Here is a 14,821-nt window from a genome sequence, read left to right as displayed (position 1 = left end):
CAACACTGTGAAGACTGGTGAGACTCCTGGGTGAACTGCTGCCTGTTGACCACAGGTATAGTTAGGGAATTCTCTGTATAGTTAGTAGCTCAGACGAGCAGGTTTTATGTTATTGTTTTGTCTGAAAGTTAAGGCTTATTTTGTTTTGCCGTTTTTATAAAACCAATTCGGACCTGAATTTTTGTGTCTGGGTCTGCTGCTGCTACCATTGAGCCTATCCTTCCACAGTGTGTATATATATATATGTGTGTACTAATAAGATTCACGAAGCCTGCTGACTTAAAAGAAAATAGTAAAACATTTTATTATTTGATTAAGTGGATAGAAACCTCAAACGCTGAAGACTGGAGGTCTTTTTTCTACCAGCGGAAAGTGATATCCCGTCCTTGGCTCAGGCCTAAGCGCAGTTCTCTTGACTGGTGCCGTAGCCAAACCAATGTGGGAATGGTGCACAACTTACGATCAGACACTGATAACTAGCAGGGATCCGATTGCTACATCAGAGATGTTCTAATGTTCTATTACCAAGCCACGAACCACAAGATGTCCCAATAAATGAAATTGCTGCTGCAGGGCTTGTGTGGCACACACTTACTAAGTGCAGTTGGTGGTGTTGATTTAACAACTGGAAATAGATTCCTTTTTTTAGCAACTGGCAATTGACTGGACGTCAACTAAAATATTTTATATCATAACCAGAAATGTAAAACATATGTACACGGTTTTGCATCCCGCAGATGAGTTGGAAAACAACTTTTTTTTCCGCTTCAATTAGGTTTTTTTTTTCTGGTTCTATGTTTTTCGATCAATGAATGTAATGATTTTCATATCTTTCACCTTTCCCTTCATTATTTTTTCCTAGCACATAAAAAGCAGATGTTGCTGCTCATTATAAGAAATAGAAAAAAAAAAAAGGTCTGAAATGATAGACTGGAAATATCGTAGTTTGTAAATGTACTTACTGCGAAATGTGTTTTAAAGAGCTGTTGAGCAGCTGCATATCGAGTTGCTGGAGCAGGAGGAAGATTTTCATCTTAATTTCGGCGTCTTGGTCCTCGTTCTGACGCATTTTATCCAATAGGCGCAGCATGGAGGTGTCCTCTCCTTCCACCGTAGCGAAGCTGGCACCGAGGATTCTTGATATGGGGTCTCTGTTTGCTGAAAATAAAAAGCAGAAAGTGAACAGAGATTCAGAATCTGGCCATATACTTTAGATAGTGTCAGGGTAAGTTCATACGAAGTTGTTTGGTCAGGATTTTGAGGCCATATCCACCTCAAAATCCTGACCAAAAAGACGGCTCCCATTGAGATCAATGGGAGCCGGTCAGGTGCTCATTCTTCAGCTGGATTCGCCTCCCGATTCGTCCTGAAGACACTCCCTCCTCCCCACTACACCCATTCATTGGGCCTGATTCGGAGTGGAGTACACGACTGGATGCCAGTGCAGTGAACTGACATCAAGTCACAGCGATCTGTTTTTTGGTCCGGAAACTGAGGCGGCCTCAGGAATTTTTTTAATATAAATAATAACATGGAGAATTTTAAAAATGACCAAAAATTCTTAAAAATATGATTAACATAAAAATGTGGGTTATTTACTGGTGACACTTTTATCTTCTCATACATGTAGTGTCCTCCTGATAACCAACCATGATGTCCTTATTGTGTCCAGGTTATCTTCTCATACATGTAGTGTCCTCTTGATAACCAGCCATGATGTCCTTATTGTGTCCGGGTTATCTTCTCATACATATAGTGTCCTCCTGATAACCAGCCATGATGTCCTTATTGTGGTCGGGTTATATTCTCATACATGTAGTGTCCTCCTGATAACCAGCCATGATGTCCTTATTGTGGTCGGGTTATCTTCTCATACATGTAGTGTCCTCCTGATAACCAGACATGATGTCCTTATTGTGTCCAGGTTATCTTCTCATATATGTAGTGTCCTCCTGATAACCAGCCATGATGTCCTTATTGTGGTCGGGTTATATTCTCATACATGTAGTGTCCTCCTGATAACCAGCCATGATGTCCTTATTGTGGTCGGGTTATCTTCTCATACATGTAGTGTCCTCCTGATAACCAGACATGATGTCCTTATTGTGTCCAGGTTATCTTCTCATATATGTAGTGTCCTCCTGATAACCAGCCATGATGTCCTTATTGTGGTCGGGTTATCTTCTCATACATGTAGTGTCCTCCTGATAACCAGACATGATGTCCTTATTGTGTCCAGGTTATCTTCTCATACATGTAGTGTCCTCCTGATAACCAGCCATGATGTCCTTATTGTGTCCAGGTTATCTTCTCATACATGTAGTGTCCTCCTGATAACCAGCCATGATGTCCTTATTGTGTCCGGGTTATCTTCTCATACATGTAGTGTCCTCCTGATAACCAGCCATGATGTCCTTATTGTGTCCGGGTTACCTTCTCATACATGTAGTGTCCCCTCCTGATAACCTGTCCAATACAAGGACATCATGGTTGGGTTTCTGACAAGTCCCAGACCATAGAAAGTTCCTGCATTCATGGCTGTATCCATAGGATTAGAGCAACAGACATTAACAGCAATAGAGTGACTAATGCAGGCAAATCATCCTCTGTCTTGGGTCTGTCTGCACTCACTCATGTAAAGATGGATGATTTCTTACATCATGTTTTTTTATTTTCTGACAGAAGAAAAATTTGTGCATGCAGAAGAAAGCGTTTTTCGTGTTTTTTTATATTAGAGTCAATGAAAATGGATGCAGATGGATGCAACTGCATCAGTCACTTTACTACTGCCAATGTCTGTTTCTCTCATCCTATGAAGAATGAGAGCAATGGACATTCATAACAGTAGTGTGAACATGCCTAAGGCTAAGACCAAGTGTCATTTGGGCCTAATCAGTTGGCCGTCTCCAGCCGTTCAGTCTGCGGCTGCCTCAGTCGTGGAATCCGGGACAAGATGGAGCAGGAAGCTTATTTTTTCAGCATCCTGCTCTGATCTCTGCCTCCCACTGAATACAATGGTAGGCAAACTCAGGGTGGAATTCTACCATGTGAAATGGCTTATAGATATTTTTGATTATTTTTTCTTTTGCTTTTACTTTCTTCTATCTGTATCTTCTTACTAATCTTCTAAATCTATGACTACAGATTTAGGTTACAAAGAGTTTGTTTGTAGTCTGCTACCATGGCGACAGATAAATCTGAATAGCAGCTGTACACACAAAACATCAAACATTATGTTAGGAAGATTATTTGCAAATTGCTTCCTTTATTATTTCGGATACATCAGGACAATCCAAAAATTTGGCTCCTAAGAGTTACATAATGGGAAATCCACCCACGGATGATTTTCTGAAGTGAGATCAAGATATGCTATTAGATCCTATTGGTGGAGTCTGAGCTTAGACCGTGGCAAATCTCCTAAACTAGATTGCCGCCAAACCCCTTCAGCATTGCTCTGAGATTTCCATCGCTGGAAATATCTGACACAACATGCTAAACAAAGGGCCATTCAATCCAATAGTGTTTAATTTAGGATGTTGTGTCAGAGATTTCCAGTTAGGTAAAATCCCGGAGTGGCGCCAAAGACTAAATAGAAAAATAAAGAACCGCTGAGGTTGCGTGATAGCCGTAGTAACAATTCTTCCACCATTGTTGTGTGACCAAACATCACCGTGGAGTCTTATGGACTCGAGATAACATTAAGACGATCTGTCACCTCTCCTGATATGTCTGGTTTAGTAAATAATTGTATCCCCCATGATATAACCATTCTGGAGCACAGCGCCGCACCTCCCATGAGGCGACCTGAAGCGAGCGCTTCAGGCGGCGCTATGTCAGGGCCCCGGGGAGGGCGGCATTTTTGATTATCTAAGCCAGTCCAGGACAAGCTGTCCTGGACTGGCTTAGCACCGAGCGGTGGTTTGGGGAGGCCACTGGAGCAGCGCTGCTCCAGCGGCCTCCCCTCATGCTCAGGCAGAGAGCAGGTCCTCTCCCTGCCTGCTCTCTGCCTGCGAATGGTGCTAAGCCCCGCCCCCTCCATGCTGCCACACCCCTTCGCTCCGCCCCCTCCTCCCGGGGGGGCAGCTTTCTGTAGTTCGGGCGGCGAAAGGGGTAGGTTCACCCCTGCTGGAGCATCTTGTTTTAGGACTCTGTGTTCTGCCATCTCCTATTAAAACTGGATCTTACCATTTCACTTGTCAGGGGGGTGGCCGTAGACAGACTGACACTGGTATACAAGAGTGTGGAGTGACAACGCCAATGGGTAACACCCAATGTATTACTACAGACAAATGGGTTCTGAGATAATATCGCTCCCTAAAGAGGGATCACCTTCTCAGGCGTATGGAGTCTTACAAAAGCCTTTTTCGCTCCACTGGGGGATTATGGGAAAAATATGCAAATCTGTTTTCCAAGATGTAAAGAGGAAAATGGAAAACGGTGCCCTCTAGGGGTAGCCCCCTTAAACATCATGCCTGACTTTTTCAACAAGGCTTTAATGAGACGAATAACGGAATGGCATAAAGCAAAGCGATAAGAAAAGATGCTCCGGAATGGTTATATTATGGGGAAGAATTTGATAACACGTGGTAGAAAAGCTGACAGGTCCTTTTTAAGACGCCATCCATACACCACATCTCCTTCCACTGTTGTATAACAGAAGTATTTGAAGGAATTGATGGCACATTTCCATGGCCCGTCAGGAGGAATTGCTATTGCTGACCTAAAATTTTCAAAACTTGACAATTGTTTAGAATTATGCAACACTGCAGACCCATTTTTTAAGAGCTTACGTTGCTATAAAATAAAAAAACCTAATGTTTACCTTACCAGTCCCGTGTTGCTCCCGTTGTGATGCCAGTTTAGGTTTACCCATCCCCAGTGGTGTTGTGTAGCTATAGGACCACTGTAGTTATGTGATAGTGTGATGTGTGAACACCCCCGAGGTCACAGGTCACTGCTGCTGACAGGCACATGTCAGGTTGAAATGTCATTGGTGGAGCCAGGAGTCTCGAGCAGCAGAGGACAATAAGATGAACACTGCTCCTTTTCTTATTGTATAGCTCATGTATGGGCCAATAAAGATGTTATACCATAAACACATTTCGAGCTGTTCGAACCCCCAGCAGCCATATTGTACACTTAGATAGATGTTAAAGGTTTTTTCCAGGCTTATGAATTGATGACGTAGAATAAGTCATCAATTGAAGAACAACAGGAGTCCAAGACCCAAGGTCCCAGGGTATTAAGTGAATGAAGCAGCGACACGCCGCCCTTGGTATGCTTCAGCTTCACAGGCCACGTGACATCACATTCATCGGTCACATTGCCTGTTTGCAGCTCAGTCCCATCCAAGTGAATGGCCTAAGCTGCGATACCAAGCATCTCTGTTACACAAGTGTGATACATTGTGATTGGTTCTCTGTGAAGAGGCCACAGCACTCACTGGAATGCTGCAATCTCTTCAAACAGCTGATCAGTGGGGGGACCGGGTGTCAGACCCCACTGGTCTACAATTGATGTCCTATCCTAAGGATAGATCTTCAATTTCTAAGCCTTTAAAATCACTTTAAGGGTAAGTTCACATGAGGTTTTTTAGTCAGGATTTTGAGGCCGTATCCGCCTCAAAATCCTGACCAAAAAGAAGGTTACCATTGAAATCAATGGGAGCCGGTCAGTTCTTTTTTTCCGGGAGCTGTTTGTTCCGGCTCCCAGAAAGATGAAGCGACATGCTCATTCTTCAGGCGGATTCGCCTTGCAACATCCGCCTGAAGATACTCCCTTGTGACTAGGTCCATTCATTTGGGTCTAATCCGGCATCCAGTTGCAGCTACCCGTATTTTGGTCCAGAACCTGAGGCGCCCTCCGCCTCAGGTTCCAGACCAAAAAAACCCGGGTGAACTTACCCTTACACCTATCTAAATGTCTAGTTAGACTGTTGGGGGTTTGATCACTGGTGCCCCACCTACCATGAGTATAGAGATCCCAAAGTCCTTATGTGAGCGAGTCCATTTACTTCTATGGACTCTATGGACTTCTATGGAAATAGGGGGATTTGGGTATCCCTAGTCTCTTGATCGGTGACGGTCCCAATGGATGGACTCCAGTGATCATACATTTATAACCCCCCTTTTATTATCAGTTGTACTAGGCAAGTCATATAAAATATCAGATCAGAAATCCATATTTGCCTATACACACATGAACGAGCTTTATTCCATAAAGGGTCTGACCTTCTAAGCAAGCCTGTGTTTCTTTCAACTTTCTATCTCTGGCGACCTGTAGGAAGCGAGATAAGTGTTTGAGGCTCCTGATCTTCACTGTTGATGAAGACATGATGAACAACGGGTTCCCATCTTTGTCTGTGTCTTCAGACTTTACCACGGAGTCACTGAAACGACAGAATGCCAAGCTGCAGTGAGTGCTGGAACAATCCGCAGTCATACGAAATAAATCACAGCTGAGAGTCAACGTTGTACAGTGAATGTGCGATACATCCCACCGCTAGACAAATATGTAACACATCCAACATGCCAAAATGTTTATTTACTGCCCCAAAATGACCCGTGTACTCTCAATACAAACAGATGCTCCAGCGTTCCTTCATTATTGACATTGCGCATTGTTTTGGGGCCAAATGTTGCATAATAAAATCTGGGTGACATAGAAAACAGGAGTCCAAACTGGAGCGGAGCCATGTGAACACATTTATAAGCAATGTAACCATTCTGGAGCTTCTGTCAGACACTGTGAAACAGAAAAGAGACTTATTCTTCACAATAGGACTCTGTTCACTCTGGCATCATGGCGTCTGTGCTTGCTGGACTCATGATGGATGTGATCTTATGATCTGTTATGAGTGATTTGTTATGTATGGCCGTCTTAAGTCAATGTCGGCTGACCAGTTGATTTTGGCGGGCCTGGCTATGCGATGTTTATTGGGGTGTCTCAGCTCTTCTCCAATGGCTTCTCCAGATGTCCCTATAAAGCCCGTATACATGGGCCCTGCGATCATATGAGCTAATGTTTGTTTTGTGGCGCCACATATCAGGGCTGTGGAGTCGGAATTGGGGCCAATTTTGGGTGGAGTTGAAGTTAGAAAAAGTTACCAACTAGTAACTGGTAACCAACTGGGCTGTGGACAAACATACGAGTCGGGGTCACTGGTTTGGCCTAATGAATCCACAACCCTGGATGTGATGCAGGCAAATGCTAAGGGGACATTCACACTACCTTTGTTAATGTCCATTGCTGTCTTCCGTCATAGGATGACAGCAACAGACATTAAACTGTGGCAGAGAATGGTGACAGACTGATTCTGTATCTATTCCTACTGACACTAAGGTAAACAACATGGTGGAAGCTATCTTTCGTCACATTTCTTTATCTTTGTAATGGGAAATAAAGTCCTGCAGGCAGTATATGTCCAAGGATTAGAGATGAGCGAGTACTATTCGGATCAGCCGATCCGAACAGCACGCTCGCATAGAAACGAATGGACGTAGCCGACACGCGGGGGGTTAAGCGGCCGGCCGCCGTCAAAGCGGAAGTACCAGGTGCATCCATTCATTTCTATGGAGCGTGCTGTTCGGATCGGCTGATCCGAACAGTACTCGCTCATCTCTACCAAGGATGTCATAAACATCGAAGTTGGGAATATCGTAGATCTTGTTTCTGATCCCCCTAATAATAAGCGAGTTCAGACTGGACGTCTGTCAGTGCCAGGGCCATTATCCTTATTCGCTTCATTCATTTTGGGTTTCTACTCTACACTTCCTGGTTCTGCTTGGCGAGTGGGAGATGCCTGCTCGGCCAATGAAACAGGACCAAAAACCAGCGCGCAGCAGGGACCCAGGAGACATTGCAACAGGGTTGTTTGGTGAGATTGAGTATTACTGGTAACATACTGTTCATTATTTCAGGCCGAATTTTCCCCTAGAAATTCCCGTTACTGCGCCCATAGACAATGAATTTCAACACGACTGGGCTGTCATCTAATGCGTATGGGGGCTTCTCAACTTCCTCCAGACAGATAATATTGGGGGAGAAGGACATGTTAAATTTCAGCACCTGTTCACAAAGATAAGTCGCCACCAGTGGTGCCTGGCAGTGACTTACACCCCTCTCCCCATTCAATACACATGTACACTAAGCTGAATCAAGAGTGTATGTGTATTGGGAGGGGGTCATCGGAGATAGGTCTAAGCAGAACTACCTTTATACCTTCTGTTATGACCAATGTGGAGCCTGGGGGGGGGGGTGCATGACACGTGATTCACACACATAATCCCAATGTCATGCACTACCCACCAAGGCCCTGCACTGAGCATAACACAACATTTTACCGAGTCGTCCATTAATACAGAACGCATAAGGATGCTTCATAATACTGCACTGCGATTGACGCCTGTAGTAGATGGACGCTGTAACGTCTAACTTCTACTATATGAAAGGGTTAAGTTGGCCAGAAAGTCACAGACATTTAGCTCAGAAAAAAAAACAATCTAGGCTCCTTATTGTGCTTTTAAGTATTGCAACTTTTTTTTTTTCTTGGTCTGGCCTCACCTAATATCATAACCAGATCCAAATGCCGATGGCTCCAAATTGGTTTTCCATTCCAGAGGTTCTCTGAAGACAAACTCTGCCTCTTCTGGATGCCGGGAGCTGAAAGGCTCCACATACTTTATGATGTCGTTTAGCAGAACTTCATTCAGAGGTGTGATCTCCAGCTTGCCAGTTCCAGAACCAGCGCTTGTCCACTGAGCCGCTCTCGCCAGCGCCACGCCCATTGGAACAGCTGCTTTTTACAGGGATGTCACCTTTTAAAAGACGTGTGAAGACATAGTGAGCGGGGCTGCCAGGTATTATAAAAAGATAAAGCAATGTCACTACCCATCATATTACACTTGCTGGAAAATATCTATAAAATTATGAAATTGCTACAATGTAGAAGTTTACAGGCTACTAAAACGGCCTAGGAATTATATGAGGATTCCTTTATCTGTGGCGAAGATTCATTTCTTAGTGGAAGTCCAGATTTTACCATCACTCTGCAGTTCAGGTCTTGATTTAGGCTGAGGCCCCACGTTGCGGAAGCGCAGCTTTTCTTGTTGCAGATTTTGCTGCGGTTTTTTGAGCCAAAGCCAAGAACGTCTACAAACAGAATACGAAATATATAGGGAGTTCTTATATTTCTCCCTTCTGCTCAATCCACTCCTGGCTTTGGCTTAAAAAAACGCAACAAAATCTGCAACAAAAAAGTTGCGTTTACGCCCCACTGGGCGTAAACGCAGTGCTAAAGCGCTGAGGAAAGGACCGCGGCGTGAACTGAACGCATTGCAGTTCTTTCCACAGCGCTTTTAAGAGAAAGTTCACAGAGTTTTCCTCTGCGGACTTTCTCTTAACATTATATCTACGGGAAAGCCGCCGGCGTTTCTGTAGATATAATTGACATGCTGCGATTTGCAAAGCCGAAACGGCTTTGCAAATCGCATCGTGTCGGCGCTGCGATCTTTTCCGCAAAGTGGGGATGGGATTTGTATGAATCCCATCCACTTTACCTGAACTGTACAACGCTGTAATTTTTCCCGCAGCGTTTACGCCCAGAAGGGCCCCAGCCTTAAACTGTTTCCATAGCTCCAGTTGCAGAAACAGTGTAGCTAAATGTGCTATACTGTTTCAGTCGCTCCCACTCACCTCTATGGGAGATACAAAAACAGTGTAAGGCCAAGGCCCCCCGTGGCATAATCGCTGGGTTTTGGCCATGGCAGAAATGCCACCGATGCATATAATGGAAGCAGAAAGTCCACAGAGGAAACCTGATGGAACGAATGGGGACCCTGTAGAGATGAATGGAGTGGCAACACAACAGTATGACCTGCCGTTTCATTCATATGGGCAAAAAATGCCCTATTCTTGGGATCAGTGGGGGACCAATGGTCAGGATACAACAATCAGCAAGTTAGGCTATCAGGCTATGTTCACACCAGGAGCAGAACAGAATCTTTGGATATTTATCATGACAGATATAAATGGAGTTCAAAAGATTCCACTATGTATATTGGGTCTGCGCAATCTGATGTTGTGTGATATATGTATAGCATTTGCCTTTCTGTGCAAGTGTCTCCCACGCCAGTAGGCCATGTTCACATGTTGCATATTCTGCACACAAAAACACTGGTGCTGCCAACTAGCTCATCATTTTCTGCAAGTTCAGATTGGAACATCGCAGTCATTTCTTCACAGAACCTGCTGCGTGTAAGGCTACGTCCAGATCTGATGTATAAGCAGAAGATTTTCCACTACCAACTTGGTGGCAGATAATCCGCTACATTGCAAAGTGGGGTAGAATTTAAATTTAAAGGGGTTGTCCAGGATAAAAAAAAATAAAAAATTATATTAGGTCAGGGAAGGTGAAAAAAAATTAAAAAAAACCATAATGCTCTGGTGTCCTCCCAGCACGGTCCAGTCCTGCCGCTCTGCTGTCTAATTTTTCCATAAGTCCTTATCGAATGTGACGTCCCATGTCCCTCTCTGAGGGATGTGATTGGCCTCAGGAAAGTACATGGGATGTCACAGGCAGTGCCACACTGGGAACACCAGAGCACCAGGGACAGGTGGGTATAGTTTTTTGGGCTCTTTTTTTTTTTTTTTTTATAAATTCTTTATTTATAAAATCAAGAGTACAGAAGAGGGAAATTAAAAGTCAATCAAATAAGCAAAACAAACAACAAAACATGCGGGACCCAAGTACAATAAGGGCCGCTGAACAAATTGGAAGGCCAAACCTCACCACAACCACAAACAAAACGGGAGAGGAGCGGCTAACACCACAACTCCAAGAAAGATGAGGGGGGGGGGGGTAGACAAGATACAAAGGGAAACGAAGGATAGGGATCTAGGGGGGGGGGGGAGAGAAAGAACAGATCAGGGAGGTAGGAAGGGGAGGGGGAACAGGGAATGGCCTTTTGGGCTCTTTTTTCACCTTCCCGAGCCCAAGATAATAAAAATGATCCTGGACATCCCCTTTAAGAAAACTCATCCAAGCACTGGGTACTCACAGCATGATAATCTACGTTATGGCTCTGCAATGCGATTTCCTAAAAAAGTGACGGCACACCTGCAGAGATCACCCCATAAATCTCGCCCTAAAAGCCAAACCATTTCTGTCACTTTTGCCACAACGGTATTCGGAAAGATCCGCGGCTGAATTTTCGCAGTGGGATGCGAATGCCAAGTGGACGTCCCCTGATATCTGTCTGCAAGATGGGAACCCTGACTTATCAGGTGCTGGAGGACAACGTCTGCCCAAAAAGACATCTGTCACAATGTTACAACGCAATAGAACCGCAATATGGCGACCAGAGAAGTAAATGTACAGCAGGCCAAGCAGCCATAGTCTTAGTAAGGAAACTATATACATGGCACTGTGTTATAGCCTGTGTGCGCCCAGTATATACCAGTAATGGCCCCCCCTGCAGTACATTGCAATGGCACCATACATTATAACCTCATATATACCTCTATATACCGCTATATACCATATATACCTATATATATATATATATATATACCATATATACCTTATATACCTATATATACCGCTATATACCATATATACCTTATATACCTCTATATATAGTTACCTGAAGATAAGACGCAGGGCAGGATCGGCGCTGTACACACAGCAAGGACAGTTCTTCAAAACCCAAGTAAGCGGCGCTTGTTACCGGTTACCATGGAGATAAGGTCGCGCTTGCGCACTGAGTGTATCCGGCTGCCTAGCAGCGTTAGTAAACACCTGTAGGCGGAGCTATGGTTACGGCAGGTGAATAGAACAGGCGCATGCGTGCTACTGTACAGTATACTAAGTACGCGCGGCTAGCTGTGTGAATTTCCGCGTTGCGTCCTGCGTCCGGTGTAAGTGCAAAGAGAAAGTGAAACCAGTGACCATGACAGCCAATCAGAATGCAGCTCTTTATTTTTGATAAATGTAAGCTGAAATCTGATTGGTTGTTTTCTCCTTTGCACTGTTTTGGTATCACGTTGATGGCAGGCACTGTTACTGGCCCTGAGTCTCATGAAGCAGCTTTCCTTTTCTCCCCAAGACTACAATGCGAGTGCAAAGTACATGTATATATATATATATATATATATATATATATATATATATATATATATATGGTCATCATGGTTGTATTGGGAGCCACATGGTGCACTAACCGCCCTGTTAGAGGTATATGTCAAAAATATTCTCATATACAGCTGATGGGAACTATCGACTTATACCATTGTCTAGGCATAAATTGAGGGGTGCAAAGGGCGCAGTTACACATGGACCCAGGGCCCATGAGACTAGTACTATATAAGCAGTACATTATAGTTGAGGTGTCTGGTAGTACCCTTTAACCATAGGGCAAACGGTACACTTGCAGTGGGCCCTGTGGTTGCAGGGGCCCCCGGATCCAGGCACCAGACTTTCTGCCCAGGAGAGCTCCACTCACCGATACACGGTGTGCAGTTGAAGCCTATAACAAAGCAGGGAGCTGTAAAGTCCTTGCTACGCCATAGAAGTCTTAGGCCTGATTCACATCTGCGTTCGGTATTCCGTTCGGGGAATCCACTTGGGGACCCCTGAATGAAATACCGAACGTATTGACAAGCGGTGAGCTTATGGAAGCACACAGACCCCATAGACTATAATGGGGTCCATGTGTTTTCTATACGGTGCTACTGAGCTACTTTTGTCTCCGCATGACTCGTGTGGACACTGCACAGAAAGCACAGAGTTTTCCCTTTATATACAATAGTTCCCCATTTAAAAATCCCCCCCCCCCCTTAAAAATAAGTTTCCACTCATAATAGTTCTCCATTATAAACAATTATTCCTCCTATGAATAATAGTCCCCTTAAAAGTAAAAGTTTTCCTTTTATATACAAAAGTTTGCCCTTTAAGGGATCCTATCACTCAGACACAATTTTTTCTAGGTACCACGTCGGAATAGCCTTAAGAAAGGCTATTCGTCTCCTACCTTTCGTCAAACCTGCTGTTCGCCTACAATCCCGCTTTTTCTCGGTATGCAAATGACTTCTCTCGCAGCACTGGGGGCGGGCCCCAGCGCTCAAACAGCACTGGGGGCGTCCCCAATGCTGCGAGAGAACTCTCTCCAGTGCCGCCTCCATCTTCGTCAGCAGCGTCTTCTTCATCCTCTTCTTCCGGCGGTGGCTTGTAACTTCTAGGCGTTGGGCAGAGCAGACTGCGCATGCCCATAGGCCACATGAAAATGGCCGCTTGCGCAGTATTGTAAGCGGTCATTTTCTCGTGGCCAGTGGGCATGAACAGTCTGCTCTGCCCAAGGCCCGAGGCCTAGAAGTTACAAGCCACCGCCAGAAGAAGAGGATGAAGAAAACGCTGCTGACGAAGATGGAGGCGGCGCTGGAGAGAGTTCTCTTGCAGCATTGGGGACGCCCCCAATGCTGTTTGAGCGCTGGGGCCCGCCCCCAGTGCTGCGAAAGAACTCAATTGCATACCGACAAGAACCGGGTTTGTAGGCGAACAACAGCGCGGAGAAGACATCTAAAGGTAGGAGACGAATAGCCTTTCTTAAGGCTATTCCGACGTGGTATCTAGAAAAAATTGTGTCTGAGTGATAGGATCCCTTTTAAAAAGCTCTCCTTAAAAATAAGTCGTTCCCCCCCCCCCCCCCCTCCTTATTATCAGGGAGGTAATATTATTTATAATAAAAGAATCTTAGCCCCCCTTTTAAATAATAATTCCTGCTTATAAATAATGACGACCTTAAAATTATTATTTTGTTGAAATGTAAAGACAAGACAAGAATGGCTACAATAGGAATGGGAAATATATGGAAAGTTCTTAGACTTCTCCCTTCTGCTCAATCCACTCCTGGTTTTGGCTTAAAAAATACGCAGCAAAATCTGCAACTAAAAAAAGCTGCGTTTCTCCGACCTAAAGCTGTTACGTCACATTTGACAGCAGAGTGGCGCTAAACCTCTGTCTCCTATGGTTCACATGAACGTATGTGTAGACTGGAATTAGTGTATACTAGAGAATTCCAATCCCATGTTAGTGTTTTATTGGTGAGAAAATTTACCATTGTAAATTGGAGATCACATATCTCTATATTTCCTCGTCATGGCATACGGTAGTACTGTCAGGTGTAATATTAGACTGCACTTGCTGCCGTTCTGTTTTCCTCGGAAGGTGAGTCACTTTGTGTGTTTGCAGAGTTATGACCTCCTCCAGTCTATGGCTTCTCCGTGGTGCCAGACTCTGACAGATTACACAGAGCACTTTGGTGGTTTGGAACAGCGCCCACTATAGATTGATTTAAACCTACTAAACCATTGGATTAAGAGTTCACCTGTCTGTCATATATACCGTAGGGAGCCATTTTCTGAGATAACCAGGTCAGTTATGATATCAGATTATTCGAGGAATTTATAAAGATAACTTTGGGTCCAGGAGCAATAACGTGAGATACTTCTTGTCTGAACACTCATTTAACAGTGTCCCCATACACATGCATGCTCAGCTTAGTGCATGTTTAGTCAATTCAGACAAGAAATAAGCTAGTGTCTTGTCTGTGGTAGTGTGGTTTCTAATGGTGGCTTAGCTTCGAGAGTTGGGTGTGTTGAAATCCAACATGCCTGACCCTTCTTTCCTCTAGCATATGCTGTTGGGGAAAGTTGAAAGGTAGGGCCACATGCACATTACATGGTCAGCCAGTGACAATGAGATCTGAAGGTTGGGCCTACCTGGTGAGTGCACTCCTGTAGTTCAATGGAGTACAGAGCGTAATGT

General features: G+C 44.4%; 1 protein-coding gene across 1 annotated transcript in view; it reads right to left on the bottom strand.

Annotated features, from left to right (window-relative positions):
- Window positions 1-11,722, bottom strand: part of ODAD2 (outer dynein arm docking complex subunit 2) — a 123,445-nt gene extending 111,723 nt beyond the window's left edge. The window contains exons 1-4 of the mRNA XM_075271699.1: window positions 11,643-11,722; window positions 8,563-8,816; window positions 6,231-6,388; window positions 963-1,158 (exon numbers count right to left, since the gene is read on the bottom strand). Coding sequence (XP_075127800.1) covers window positions 963-1,158; window positions 6,231-6,388; window positions 8,563-8,786 — 578 coding nt within the window. The 5' untranslated portion in view covers window positions 8,787-8,816; window positions 11,643-11,722. The remainder of the gene's footprint in view (window positions 1-962; window positions 1,159-6,230; window positions 6,389-8,562; window positions 8,817-11,642) is intronic.
- Window positions 11,723-14,821: the final 3,099 nt, after the last annotated feature.

Source organism: Leptodactylus fuscus, chromosome 4 (genome assembly GCF_031893055.1).
Source record: "Leptodactylus fuscus isolate aLepFus1 chromosome 4, aLepFus1.hap2, whole genome shotgun sequence".
Classification (NCBI taxonomy): Eukaryota; Metazoa; Chordata; class Amphibia; order Anura; family Leptodactylidae; genus Leptodactylus; species Leptodactylus fuscus.
The sequence above is the reverse complement of the archived record's forward strand: the minus strand, read 5'-3'. Positions and strand labels throughout refer to the sequence as shown.